This window comes from Trachypithecus francoisi, unplaced genomic scaffold (genome assembly GCF_009764315.1).
Source record: "Trachypithecus francoisi isolate TF-2019V2 unplaced genomic scaffold, Tfra_2.0 Lachesis_group2, whole genome shotgun sequence".
Taxonomy (NCBI): domain Eukaryota; kingdom Metazoa; phylum Chordata; class Mammalia; order Primates; family Cercopithecidae; genus Trachypithecus; species Trachypithecus francoisi.
This window is the reverse complement of record NW_022681465.1, coordinates 101,600,858-101,614,687: the sequence shown is the minus strand read 5'-3', so window position 1 is coordinate 101,614,687 and position 13,830 is coordinate 101,600,858. Positions and strand designations below refer to the sequence as shown.

Sequence of the window (13,830 nt, the reverse complement as noted above, 5' to 3'; positions counted from 1 at the left end):
TTAAGGAGCTGGAGCTAAGAGAGGTAGTCAAGGGTCAGGCCATATGTCAGCGACAGTAAGGTCTTCAGCATTTACTTTAAGTTGGGAGTCCATTGTTGAAAGGTTTGAACCCAAGTTATAGCATGATCTGACTTACACAAAGAGACTTCTGATTGCTGTGTTGAAAATACACCATAGGTTTCAAGGGAGGAAGCAGGCTGACTAGTTAGAGCCAGTGTGGGTAGCAGTGGTTGGATCTGAGTATATTTTCCAAGTGGAGCCACCAGGATTTTCCAGTAGATTGATTACATGTGGTGTATGAAAGAGGAGTGTCAAGTATAACTCCAAGATTTTTGGCTTATGCATCTGGAAAAATAAAGTCAGAATTTAATGAGATGGAGGTCTACATAAGGAGTACTTTTGTGGCAGGAAAGAAGTTGGGTTTTGAACATGTGAAAATGGAGATGCCCATTAATAGAAGTTGGATGTGAATAGAGTCCAGGCCAGGTGCAGTGCCTCATGCCTGTAATCTCAGCACTTGGGGAGGCCAAGGCAGGAGAATCATGTGAGCCCAGGAGTTGAAGACCAGACTGGGCAACAAAGTGAGACCCCGTCTATATTATTAAAATTAAAAAATGGTTCAGAGGAGAGGTCTGGGCTAGAGGTGGAAATGTAGAAGTTAGTATAGATACAGAATTTAAAGCTATTCAACTACAGGAGATAGCTGAGGAAGTGCAGTCAAATAGAGAAGATGTCAGAGGAGAACTCTGGGGTTCTCTCAGTGGTTAGAGATGAGATATGAAGAGAAACAGTGCAGGAGACTAAGAAGGAGCTCTCAGTGAGTTAGGAAAATCAAGAGGGATGCTCTGGAAGCCAAATGAAGGCAGTGTTTTGAGGAAGAGGGGATGATGGGCCATATGAAAACCAATAGGTCAAATGCTGTTAACGGGTCAACTAAAGTGAGGACTGAGAAGTATTCACAAATTTAGCAATGTGGAGCTCATTGGTGACCCTCATAAGAGCTGTTTTGGTGGAATGGAGGAGGTAAAATCCTGGAGGGAGAGAACATAAGAATGAGCGAACAGTTGACAGTGCATATAAACAACTCTTTCACGGAACTTTGTATTTCTGAATTTTCATTTATTTGGATATTAATAAAATCATCGGATATAGCTTTATTTTAGTAAGATTTGTGGAACTTCAGTTGTGTATACGCATATGTGTGTGCATGTATGTGCATATGGCGTTTTGATGGAAAATTTATTAATTGTGGGTCATGGTTAAAAAAAAAGCCTGAGAATAAGGAGTTAGATCAAGAAGGTAGAAGGAATGTTGACACGAGTTGTAGATATAGGAGATTCTACCCATGTGGACACAGTGGAAGGATTTAGGGAGTTGGAGCAGGTTGGGATATATATGTGACCAAAAAGCAGGAATTTAGCTCTCTCACTTGCCCCTGCTTTTACCATGTGATGTGTCTGCTACCCCTTCACCTTCCACGATGACTGTAAGCTTCCAGAGGTCTCCCTAGAAGCCAAGCAGATGCCAGCACCATGCTTCCTGTAAAGCCTGCAGAACCATGAGCCAATGAAACCTCTTTGTAAATTATCCAGTTTCAGGTATTTATAGCAATACAAGAATGCCCTAATACAGAAAACTGGTACCAAGAAGTTGGGCATTGCTATAAAGATACCTGAAAATGTGGAAGCAGCTTTGGAACTGGGTAGTGAGTAGTGGTTGGAAGAGTTTGCAGGGCTCAGAAAAAGACAGGAAAATGAGGGTAAGTTTGGAACTTTTTTTTTTTTTGAGATGGAGTCTTTCTCTGTCACCCAGGCTGGAGTGCAGTGGTGTGATCTTGGCTCACTGCAGCCTTTGCCTCCCAGGTTCAAGCGATTCTCCTGCCTCAGCTTCCCAAGTGGCTGGGGTTACAGGCATGCGCCACCACGCCTGGCTAATATTTTTGTATTTTTAGTAGGGATGGAGTTTCACCATGTTGGCCAGGCTGGTCTTGAACTCCTGACCTCAGTGATTCACCCACCTCGACCTCCCAAAGTGCTAAGTGTCATGCGCATCCATGTGAAGAGACCACCAAACAGGCTTTGTGTGAGCAACATGGCTGTTTATTTCACCTGGGTGCAGGTGGGCTGAGTCCAAAAAGAGAGTCAGCGAAGGGAGATAAGGGTGGGGCCGTTTTATAGGATTTGGGCAGGTAAAGGAAAATTACAGTCAAAGGGGGGGTTGTTCTCTGGCAGGCAGGAGTGGGGGTTACAAGGTGCTCAGTGGGGGAGCTTTTTGAGCCAGGATGAGCCAGGAAAAGGAATCCCACAAGACAATATCATCGCTTAAGGCAAGGACCGGTCATTTTCACTTCTTTTGTGTTGGAATGTCATCAGTTAAGGTGGGGCAGGGCATTTGCATTTCTTTTGTGATTCTTCAGTTACTTCAGGCCAGCTGGGCGTATATGTGCAAGTCACAGGGGATGCAATGGCTTGGCTTGGGCTCAGAGGCCTGACACTAAGTTTACAGGTGTGAGCCACCACTCCCGGCAAGTTTGGAACTTCTTTTTTTTCTCTGTCGCCCAGGCTGGAGTGCAGTGGCACGATCTTGGCTCACTGCAAGCTCTACCTCCTGTGTTCATGCCATTCTCCTGTCTCAGCCTCCCAAGTAGCTGGGACTACAGGTGCCCAACACCAATTTTTAAAAATTTTTTGTAGTTTTAGTAGAGATGGGGTTTCACCATGTTAGCCAGGATGGTCTCGATCTCCTGACCTCGTGATCCGCCCGTCTCGGCCTCCCAAAGTGCTGGGATTACAGCTGTGAGCCACCGCACCTGGCCAAGTTTGGAACTTCTTAAGAGACTGGTTAAATGGTTGTGACCAAAATGCTGATGGTGATATGGACAGTGAAGTCCAGGCTGACAAGGTCTCAAAAGGAAACAAGTAATTTATTGGGAACTGGAACAAAAGTCACATGTTATGCCTTAGCAAATAACTTGGCTGCATTCAAACAAATATTCAAACAAATAACTTGTTTGTGCCCTAGGGATCTGTGGAAGTTTGAACTTAAAAATTATGGGCCGGGCGCGGTGGCTCAAGCCTGTAATCCCAGCACTTTGGGAGGCCGAGACGGGTGGATCACAAGGTCAGGAGATCGAGACCATCCTGGCTAATACGGTGAAACCCCGTCTCTACTAAAGAATACAAAAAACTAGCCGGGCGACGAGGCGGGCGCCTGTAGTCCCAGCTACTTGGGAGGCGGAGGCAGGAGAATGGCGTAAACCCGGGAGGCGGAGCTTGCAGTGAGCTGAGATCCGGCCACTGCACTCCAGCCTGGGCGAGAGAGCCAGACTCCGTCTCAAAAAAAAAAAAAAAAAAAAAAAAAAAAATTATGACCTAGGGTATCTGGCAGAAGAAATTTCTAAGCAGCAAAGCATTCAAGATGTGGCCTGCTGCTTCTAACAGCCTGTGCTGAGTTGTGGGAGCAAATGAATGACTTAAAGTTGGAACTTACATTTAAACAGGAAGCAGAGCCTAAAAGTTTGGAAAATGTGCAGCCTAGCCATGTGGTAAAAAATAGAAAACACTTTCTCATCAAGGAATTCAAGCAGGCTGTGGAGCAACCACTTGTTGATATTTGCATAACTGAAAGGGATCCAAGTGGTAATATCCAAGACAATGGGGCAAAGGCCTCAAAGGCATTTCAGAGACCTATGGGGCAGCCCCTCCTATCATAGGCCCTGAGGCCTAGGAGGACTGAATGTTTTCCTGGGCTGGGCCCTGTGCATCCTCCCAACACTGCATCCAGATGGCTCCAACTCCAGCAGGGGCTCAAAGGGGCCTAGGTATAGCTTGGGCTGTTACTTTGGAGGGCATAAGCCATAGCCTTCACAGCTTCCATTAGGTGGTAAGCCTGCAGGCACACAGAATGCAAAAATGGTGGATTCTTGGTAGCCTCTGCCTGGATTTCAGAGGATGTATGGAAAAGCCTGGGTGTCCAAACAGAAGCTTGCTGCAGGGGCAGAGCCCTCACAGAGAGCCTCTACTAGGGCAGTGTGGAGGGGAAATGTGGGGTTAAAGGCCCCATGCAGAGTCCCTACCGGGGCAGTGCCTAGTGGAGCTGTGAGAAGAGGGCTACTGTTCTCCAGACTCCAGAATGGTAGAGCCACTGGCAGCTTGTACTCTGTACCTGGAAAAGCCACAGGCAATCAACTCCAGCCTGTGACAGCAGCCTCAGGGGCTGAACTCTGCAAAGCTATAGGAGCAGAGCTGCCCAAGGCCTTGGGAGCCCAATCCTCATATCAGCGTACCACATGGAGATCATTGTGGAGTTTTATGATTCAATGACTGGCATGCTGGGTTTTGAACTTGCATGGGGCCTGTAGCCCCCTTTTTTGGCAGATTTTTCCATTTTGGAATGGAAATATTTCCCCAACCCCTGAACCCTTACTGTATGTTGGAAGTAAATAATTTGTTTTTTATTTTATAGGCTCATAGGTGGAAGGGATTTGTCTTGTCTCAGATGAGACTTTGGACTTGAGTTAATGCTGGAATGAGTTAAGACTTTGGGGGACTGTTGGGAAGGCATGGTTGTATTTTGCAATGTGAAAAGGACATAAGACTTGGGAGGGGCCAGAGGTGGAATGATATGGTTTGGATATTAGTCTCTACTCAAATATTGAATTGTGTCCCCAGTGTTGGACATGGGGCATGGTAGGAGGTGTTTGGATCATGGAGGCAAATGCCTCATGGCTTGGTGTTATCTTTGTGTTGATACTGAGTTCTCATGAGATTTGGTCATTTAAAAGTGTATGGAACCTGCCCCCCCCGACTATCTCTCACTTGTTTCTGCTTTTGTCATGTGACATGTGTGCTCACCTTCCGCCATGATTTTAAGTTTCCTGAGGCCTCCCTAAAAGTGGAGCAGATGCCAGCACCATACTTCCTGTGATGCCTGCAGAACCGTGAGTCATCTAAACCTCTTTTCTTTATGAAAGAAAGAAAAGGAAGGAAGGGAGAGAGGGAAAGAGAAAGGGAGAGAGGAAGAGATGGATGGAGGAAGGGAGGGAGGACTTACAACCATGAGGACAGGTGTTGGGTCAATGAGGGATGACTTGGGAGTCCTATGAAGACTGATGTAAACTAGAATAAAGGGCATGATAAGCTTATGATTCAAAAGTATTTTGTCGTAGAAGTAGTTCATTTTCTGTAAAAGAACAGAGTAAATATTTTAGCTTTGGAGGCCACTGATAGTCTCTGTTGCTTTAAAAAATGTAAAAACCATTCTTAGCTTGAGGGCTAGACAGTCCAGGGCCATACTTTACTGACCCTTGCTTAAACTAAAAGCCCTTAGAAGAAACTCTGGACAAATAATTTGCATGGAATCTGATGAGTTTTTAACGTATTATGATGTTCGGTAGTTTAGGTATATTAAATGCCTGACATACAATATTTTTACTTACAATGGGTTTTTCAGGATATAACCCTGTTGTAAGTTGAGGAGCATCTGTATATTTTTATTTTATTTTTACTTTTTTTGAAACGGAGTCTTGCTCTGTCACCCAGGCTGGAGTGCAGTGGCACGATCTCGGCTCACTGCAACCTCCACCTCCTGGGTTCAAGCAATTCTCCTGCCTCAGCCTCCCAAGTAGCTGGGACTACAGTTGCACACCACCATGCCTGGCTATTTTTTTTTTTAAATTTTTTTTGTATTGTTAGTAGAGACAGGATTTCACCATGTTGGCCAGGCTGGTCTCAAACTCCTGACCTCAAGTGATCTGCCCACCTTGGCCTCCCAAAGTGCTGGAATTACAGGCGTGAGCCACTGCATCCGGCCGAGCATCTGTATATTAAAGACTCCCCATTGAAATTGCTGTGTGGTTTCTGTCTCCTAACTGGATTCTGATATAATGCTTAACAACCTTTCTGATTACAAAGGTATTACATATAAAATCAGACAAGCAAGAAGACTATCCATCCCACCTTCTAGTAATCTTGCCCTCCAGAGGTAGCTCCAGTTAATGTTTTAGTGCTAAACTAGATTTATTTTTGTTTTAAATAGAAAAATAATGTAGGCACTAGTAAAACAAAAAGCAGTACAGAAAGAGAGAGAGTGAAAACTAAGAATGGCTTCCAGGCCCACTTCCTAGAGGTACCCACTATTAACATTTTTAGATACATCCTTCCAGAATTTTTTTCCAGTTTCATTTAGGTATAATTAACAAATTAAAATTATGTATATTTCAGTTGTACAACATGGATGTTCAACATGTTTTGGTATACATATACTTTCTGGTATGATAAATGGTTACCACAAGCAAGCTCATTAACATATTCAGAAATTTTTTTTTTTTTTTTTTTTTTTTTTTGAGACGGAGTCTTGCTCTGCCACCCAGGCTGGAGTGCAGTGGCCGGATCTGAGCTCACTGCAAGCTCCGCCTCCCGGGTTCACACCATTCTCCTGCCTCAGCCTCCCGAGTAGCTGGGACTACAGGCGCCCGCCTCGTCGCCCGGCTAGTTTTTTGTATTTTTAAGTAGAGACAGGGTTTCACCGTATTAGCCAGGATGGTCTCGATCTCCTGACCTCGTGATCCGCCCGTCTCAGCCTCCCAAAGTGCTGGGATTACAGGCTTGAGCCACCGCGCCCGGTCCCCAGAAATTCTTAATGTAGCTAGAAATGTAAGTGGTTTTGTTTTTTGTTTTGAGACAGGGTTTCGCTCTGTTGCCCAGGTTGGAATGCAGTGGCGCCATCTCAGCTCACTGCAACCTCTGCCTCCCGGGTTCAAGCAAGTCTTGCATCTCAGCTGCCCTACTGGCTGGGACTACAGGCATGTGCCACCACACCTAGCTAGTTTTTGTATTTTTAGTAGAGATGGGGTTTCACCATGCTGGCCAGGCTGGTCTCGAATTCCTGACCTTAAATGATTCACCCACCTCAGCCTCCCAAAGTGCTGGGATTACAGGTGTGAGCCACTGCACTCAGTCGTAAGTGGTTTTCTAAACAAATGAGACCACACCATACATACTGTCCCTATAGTTCATACTTGGGCACGGGGAGGAGAATTGACTTTTTCTTAGTAAAAATAAAAATGAGGATAAAAGTATGGTTGTTTACCAACTTATAGTAGTATCATGAATTTAGAATGGTCTTCTGGCCGTTCAGAAAACTACTTACCTGGTAGGAATGAAATTCTGGACACTGATATTGATATAGACACTCATATCAAATATAATACTATGAAATACTATGATATGGAAATAATATTATGAAATCACTAGAGATAAAATATTTTCTACCCAAGGAGAGTGGATTCATAAGAAAATTCTAAATTATAGCATATGTTATATAACTCTGAAAAGCCTCTGGAATAAAGTCATTTTTCCCTAACCCCTGTTTCCTCTTTACACTGGCAGTGGATAAAGGGAAAGTAAGTTAATTCTACTGTACCAAAGCTAGTTCAATATAGAAAACAGGTTCTACAAGGATTAAGGGATATGTCTTGACCCACAGAAGATTCATGTGGATCCTCTGTTAAACTCGTTTCATCCATGTATGAAACTGATTCAACCATTAAGTTAGCCATTTATTATATAAATTGAACACTTCTTCCATATTGTGGCTTTTAGATAGATTGGCAGACCTGTCCCCAACCCCTTCCCTGTTGACCATGGACAATAGAGGGTTAGCTGTATCAACTTGATTGAAGGGTTTACCTTTAGCTGGGGTGGATTTTTCTGGGACCTCAAAGGTATTGGTGATGATTTATTTCTTGAGCTTGGTGGTGAGTATGCAGGACTGTTTTTTGTTTTGTTTTGTTTTGTTTTTTAGCAAGCCTTACACATTTTCTTTTGTATGCAATATTTAATAAAATAATTTTGGATAATTTGGTTTTTAGCATTAATTGAACAACTTTTTTTACATCCTCGATGTGCCACAAGACAAATTATTGATTCAGCAGTTTTTAGCTGAATCTTTTATTTCTGAATGATGGGAGAGAACGGCAGTATCCATTTCTGGAGAATAGTTAAGTACTTAGATTGAGGATGTCTTTCTTTCATGACATTAAGCAATGCAATATCATCTGCATCCAAGAGCCAACTTAACATGTTCAGTCTAATGAGGCTTGGCAGTCGTAACACACATTGACTCAAAGACTTGACTGTTGTGGCCTGAGCTTTGATACACTCTGTGAAATGCCTGGAGATGTTCAACTCCTGCAAGTTTGGCATGTTGTCCAGTGCTTGAAAGAAATTTCTGTATCCTTCCTCTGTAATCTTGTGATTGATTGAAAGATTTACGTTCTCAAGTTTCTGGAAACCTCCACTGATTGCTACTTTGGCTACAAAAACAAAACATTTATGAAAATAGAATCATAAGGACTTCCATTTCAATAATGGTGGACTAGGTTATTTTAACTAGCCTCCTCTCCCACCACCACTACTAGTAGGAAGTGCTCAATATAATTTTGTTTTTTGAAATGTGGTCTTGCTGGGTTAACACAGTTGGGTCTCTTTTTCTTTTTCCTTTTTTTTTTTTTTTGAGATGGAGTCTCGCTCTGTCACCCAGGCTGGAGTGCAGTGGTGCGATCTCGGCTCACTGCAACCTCTGCCTCCCAGGTTCACGCCATTCTCCTGCCTCAGCCTCCAGAGTAGCTGGGACTACAGGCGCCCACCACCACGCCCAGCTAATTTTTTGTATTTTTAGTAGAGGTGGGGTTTCACCATGTTAGCCAGGATGGTCTCGATCGCCTGACCTTGTGATCCACCTGCTTCAGCCTCCCAAAGTGCTGGGATTACAGGTGTAAGCCACTGCGCCTGGCCATCACAGGCTGGTCTCAAACTCCTGGACTCAAGTGATCCTCCTGCCTCAGCTTCCCAAGTAGCTGGGATTACAAGCACATGTCACTGTGCCCAGCTTAATATAATATTTTTAAAATATCTCCTTAAAAAACTCAAAGAGCTGATGGGTTAATAAAGAAGCACCTGGCAAAAATATAAGGGAGAAGCAAAAACCAAAGAAGTACAGCCAAGTCTTAAAGCACTGATGCCATTGTGCTGAGAGTTTCGCCATCCTGGACAAATATGAGCTTCTCTTTTGGTCTCACAGGAGGTCACATGCCAAGGCACATCGTGCCTACAAACCAGACTAAGTTGGCCAGTCACTCTGGTTCACGCCTGTAATCCCAGCACTTTGGGAGGCCGAGGTGGGTGGATCACTTGAAGTCAGGAGTTTGAGACCAGCCTGGCCAACATGGTGAAACCCAGTCTCTACTAAAAATACAATAATCAGCCGGATATGGTGGCACATGCCTGTAATCTCAGCTACTTGGGAAGCTGAGGCAGGAGAATCAGCTTGAACCTGGGAGGTAGAGGTTGCAGTGAGCCGAGATCCCACTACTGCACTCCAGCCTGGGTGACAGCGCAAGACTCCGTCTAAAAAAACATAACAGAAAAACAAAACAAAAACACACAAAAAAACAAAAAAGAAAAATCCAGACTAAATTACAAGGGACTTCAGAGATTGTGGCAACTATGTCTTCCCCTTTTATAGAGAAGGGGGTGTGACATTCCTAAAGCCATGTCATCTGACTGTCTACTGCTATGCCCTATTTCTGTGGCCCAGAAGGGACCCTCCTGTTTGAGACTAAAGCCTCTGAAGGAAACGGAAGCTGGGCACACCCTGTGTTCTCAATGAACACAGGTTGACTAGACTTTGGAATGGGTACCGAGCAGAGTTTTTGTTGTTTCGTTTTGGGGTTTAAAAAAAAAAAAAAATTTCTTTTTTGAGACAGGGTGTCACTTGGTTGCCTAGGCTGGAGTTGCAATGGTTCAGTTATAACTCACTGCAGCCTAGAATTTCTGGGCTCAGGCAATCCTCCCGCCTCAGCCTCCTGAGTCCTAGCTACTCAGGACTAGCCACCATGCTTGGCTAATTTTTTCAATTTTTTATGGAGATAAGGTCTTGCTATATTGCCCAATCTTGTCTCAAACTCCTGGCCTCAAGCAGTCCTTCTGTCTTGGCCTCCCAACATGTTGGGATTACAGGCATAAGCCACTATGCCCAGCTTTGTTTTTAATTGCTAAACCTCTTTTTTTTTCTAACTTGGGCAAAGGTTAAGTTTGGTTTCAATCTAGAATCTATGACTGTAGCTTCACTGAGGTTAAAGAACAGAGGTACTGAGAAAATGTCTTCAGCTATGTCCTAAATAGGTATCTTCAGTAACATTCAAGAGATATTTCTCATTCCCCGACATGAAGGACACTTCTGAAAGGACTTGAAGAAAGACTCAGGTCTTCCACATGCATTCCCTTCTTTCCCGTTTCAGCATAACATCCACTTCCTGTTGTGTGGTTAGCCAGTTCCGTGATGTGTCTGAATGCTGTCTCCCACAGGTAAAGTCTAAGCATTACTGACTACTGGCAAACAATGGCCTCTCAGCTGTCCGTCAGAAGAAGCTACAGAAAAGTAAGCTTGCTTTGTTCAGTCAACAAATATTTATTGAGTTCCCACTATGGGCCAGGCATACTCTGCTGGGTGCTGGGAAGAGAAAACATCTGCTCTCAGGAGGGAGAGGGACAGGGGTTACTGGCTCAAATCTGTATGTGAGATTCAAGTTCTAAGGAAGGCTTTGACCTAATGTAGTGAGAAGAATAAAACACAAATAATTTATAGTAAATGAGGATGAGAGAGACCATAAAATTTAATGTTATTAAATTCTTCCTCATAAGGAGGAAGAAACAAGGCCTTTAAGAAAAAGGCTGTAAGTTGTCATTGTTTTTTGTTTTTTGTTTTTTTTAAATAACATAAAATAACAGTGCTGAGCAGTAAGAAAATGAGACCCTGCCCTTGTAACACACCCGACACAGCCTCTCCAGTCGGGCTTGTACTTTCCTCTCCAGTCTTTTTCTCACAACTCACTCCTGCCTCTTGCTCCAGATATTCCTTTTTTTCCCCAAAGTTCTTCAAATATATCTGGTTCTCTTTAACTCCAGGCTATGACCTAAGTGATTACCTCTGTTTGAAATGATGTCTCAATCCCTCCTCTACCAACTATGCCTGGGTCATTCTTCCTTCAGGTCTCGACAGAAATCTCAATTCCTCAGGCCAGGCACCGTGGCTCACGCCGGTAATCCCAGCACTTTGGGAGGCCGAAGTGGGCAGATTACTTGAGGTCAGGAGTTTGAGACCAGCCTAGATAACATGACGAAACCCCGTCTCTACTAAAAATACAAAAATTAGCTGGGTGTGGTGGTGCATGCCTATAGTCCCAGCTACTCAGGAGGCTGAGGCAGGAGAATCGCTTGAACCCAGGAGGCTGAGGTTGCAGTGAGCCAAGATCCCGCCACTGCGCTCCAGCATGGGTGACAGAGCAAGACTCTGCCTCAAAAAAACAAAAGAAAAGGAAAAGAAAAAGAAATCTCAGTTCCTAAAAAAGGGCTCCCCTGGTTCCAAATTAGGTTGAGTCATTCTGCTATATGCAAGAAGAGCAGAGAAAGAATGGAGGAGAAGAACCGGGCAGAAGCTGTATGCATATTGGCCAAGAACTTCTCAAAACTGATAAAAGACATCAAGCACAGAGCCAATCAGTTCTAGAAACCACAAGCAGAGTAAATACAAAGAAAACCCAGCAGGACACATTAGCGTGCACCTGCTGCTGTTGTCTGCTCAGGTGGCCATAACAAAATGCCCTAAAATGTCCTATCTCCAGATACAATCACACTGAGGGTTAGGGCTTCAACACGTGGATTCTGGGGGGTACACAAGTTCAGAGCAACTGCCACAACAGAAAACAAAGAAAATAATCTTAAAATAATCCCACCAAAGGAGGGGGGAAAAGATACCTCACCTTCAAGAGCACAACAAAAAGACGACAGCCGCCTAAACAAAAGATATTATGGAAGCTAGAAATGTGAGAGAAAATACGTGCCAAAAACAGAAGTCTATACTCACTGAAAAAAATATATTTCAAAAGCAAAGTAAAAGACCTTTCTAGGCTGGGCACGGTGGCTCATGCCTGTAATCCCAGCACTTTGGGAGGTCAAGGAGGGCGGATCACTTGAGGTCAGGAGTTCGAGACTAGCCTGGCAACATGGTGAAACCCTGTGTTTACTAAAAATACAAACATTAGCCAGGTGTGGTGGCATGCACCTGTAATCCCAGATACTTGGGCAGCTGAGGCAGGAGAATCGCTTGAACCCAGGAGGCAGAGGTTGCAGTGACCTGAGATCGTGCCATTGCACTCCAGCCTGGGCAACGAGCGAAATGCCATCTCAAAAAAGGAAAAGAAAAAAAGAAAATTCAGTGAGCAGTACATATATGATTTTTGTACTCTCCTGTGTGTGTATTCATCTTCAGTTTTAAAAAGGAGTACTTAGGAGGATATGTGACCAGGTGTCTGAAACACCAGGTGACAAGAACACAGATTTGAGGGCTTGTATATCCACAAATGGGAGACCTTTTTGTACTTCCAAATCTGACCAGAATGCCCCTAAATCCAAGAAGGACACTAGAAGGAGCAGTATGATAGTGAAAATGAGGAAGTGGGTTGAAAATTTCTAGAGGGACAATGTTTATATAGACATGTTGCAGCAGAAAGCTTGGCTATACCACTGGCTTCCATGCAAGCTGAAACACTAGCTCACCAATTTCCACCACGCTGTCGTCATTCAAAGTCTGGAAAAATGAGAGGACTCGGAGACAATGAAGCTGCTGACACTGCTGGATGATCAGTTGGCCACTTGATAAATTGCATCCCAGTAGGAAGGATCAATTCTTCCAGGTTACTAAGAGAACCTAAAATGTAGGCTGTCAGAAAAGACCAAAAAGCTATTCTCTTTGTACTTTTTGTTCCTGTGCAACAGTAATCTGAAAATCATGCATGGTCTAAACATCATGCACAGTCCAGGAAACTCCATGTAGCAAAGAGGCCATTCCTCTTGCTCTCCGAGGGCAAGAGAAGGGCCAGCACATGCTTTCATCTTCCTCGCTCCTCTAGACAATTCCTCCACCACCCGCTACCAACCAATCTCTCCTGCACTGAAGTCCAGGCTGCCAATTAAATCTCCATTTCCTCGTTTAGAATGAAGCTCTCCTGACCTGCAGTTCCCTTTCCTAGCTTTGCAATGCCTTCAGCCACCTCCTTTCCCATTCCACCTCCCGCTGAGGTTAAAGAACAGAGGTACTGAGAAAATGTCTTCAGCTATGTCCTGAATAGGTATCTTCAGTAACATTCAAGAGATATTTCTCATTCCCCCACATGAAGGACACTTCTGAAGGGACTTGAAGAAAGACTCAGGTCTTCCACATGCATTCCCTTCTTTCCCTGTTTCAGCATAACGTCCACTTCCTGTTGTGTGGTTAGCCAGTTCCGTGATGTGTCTGAATGCTGTCTCCCACAGGTAAAGTCTAAGCATTACTGACTACTGGCAAACAATGGCCTCTCAGCTGTCCGTCAGAAGAAGCTACAGAAAAGTAAGCTTGCTTTGTTCATTCAACAAATATTTATTGAGTTCCCACTATGGGCCAGGCATACTCTGCTGGGTGCTGGGAAGAGAAAACATCTGCTCTCAGGAGGGAGAGGGACAGGGTTACTGGCTCAAATCTGTATGTGAGATTCAAGTTCTAAGGAAGGCTTTGACCTAATGTAGTGAGAAGAATAAAACACAAATAATTTATAGTAAATGAGGATGAGAGAGACCATAAAATTTAATGTTATTAAATTCTTCCTCATAAGGAGGAAGAAACAAGGCCTTTAAGAAAAGGCTGTAAGTTGTCATTGTTTTTTGTTTTTTGTTTTTTTTAAATAACATAAAATAACAGTGCTGAGCATAAGAAAATGAGACCCTGCCCTTGTAA

The 13,830-nt window shown here is 43.9% G+C and overlaps 1 protein-coding gene across 6 annotated transcripts in view; it reads right to left on the bottom strand.

Moving 5' to 3' along the window:
- Positions 1-7,533: 7,533 nt before the first annotated feature.
- NAIP (NLR family apoptosis inhibitory protein) overlaps positions 7,534-13,830 on the bottom strand; it is a 48,152-nt gene continuing 41,855 nt past the window's right edge. For all 6 annotated transcript variants that reach the window (XM_033179812.1, XM_033179813.1, XM_033179810.1 and 3 more), the window contains one exon: positions 7,534-8,314. In XM_033179812.1, the coding sequence (XP_033035703.1) occupies positions 7,950-8,314 (365 nt within the window). In that variant the 3' untranslated portion in view covers positions 7,534-7,949. The remainder of the gene's footprint in view (positions 8,315-13,830) is intronic.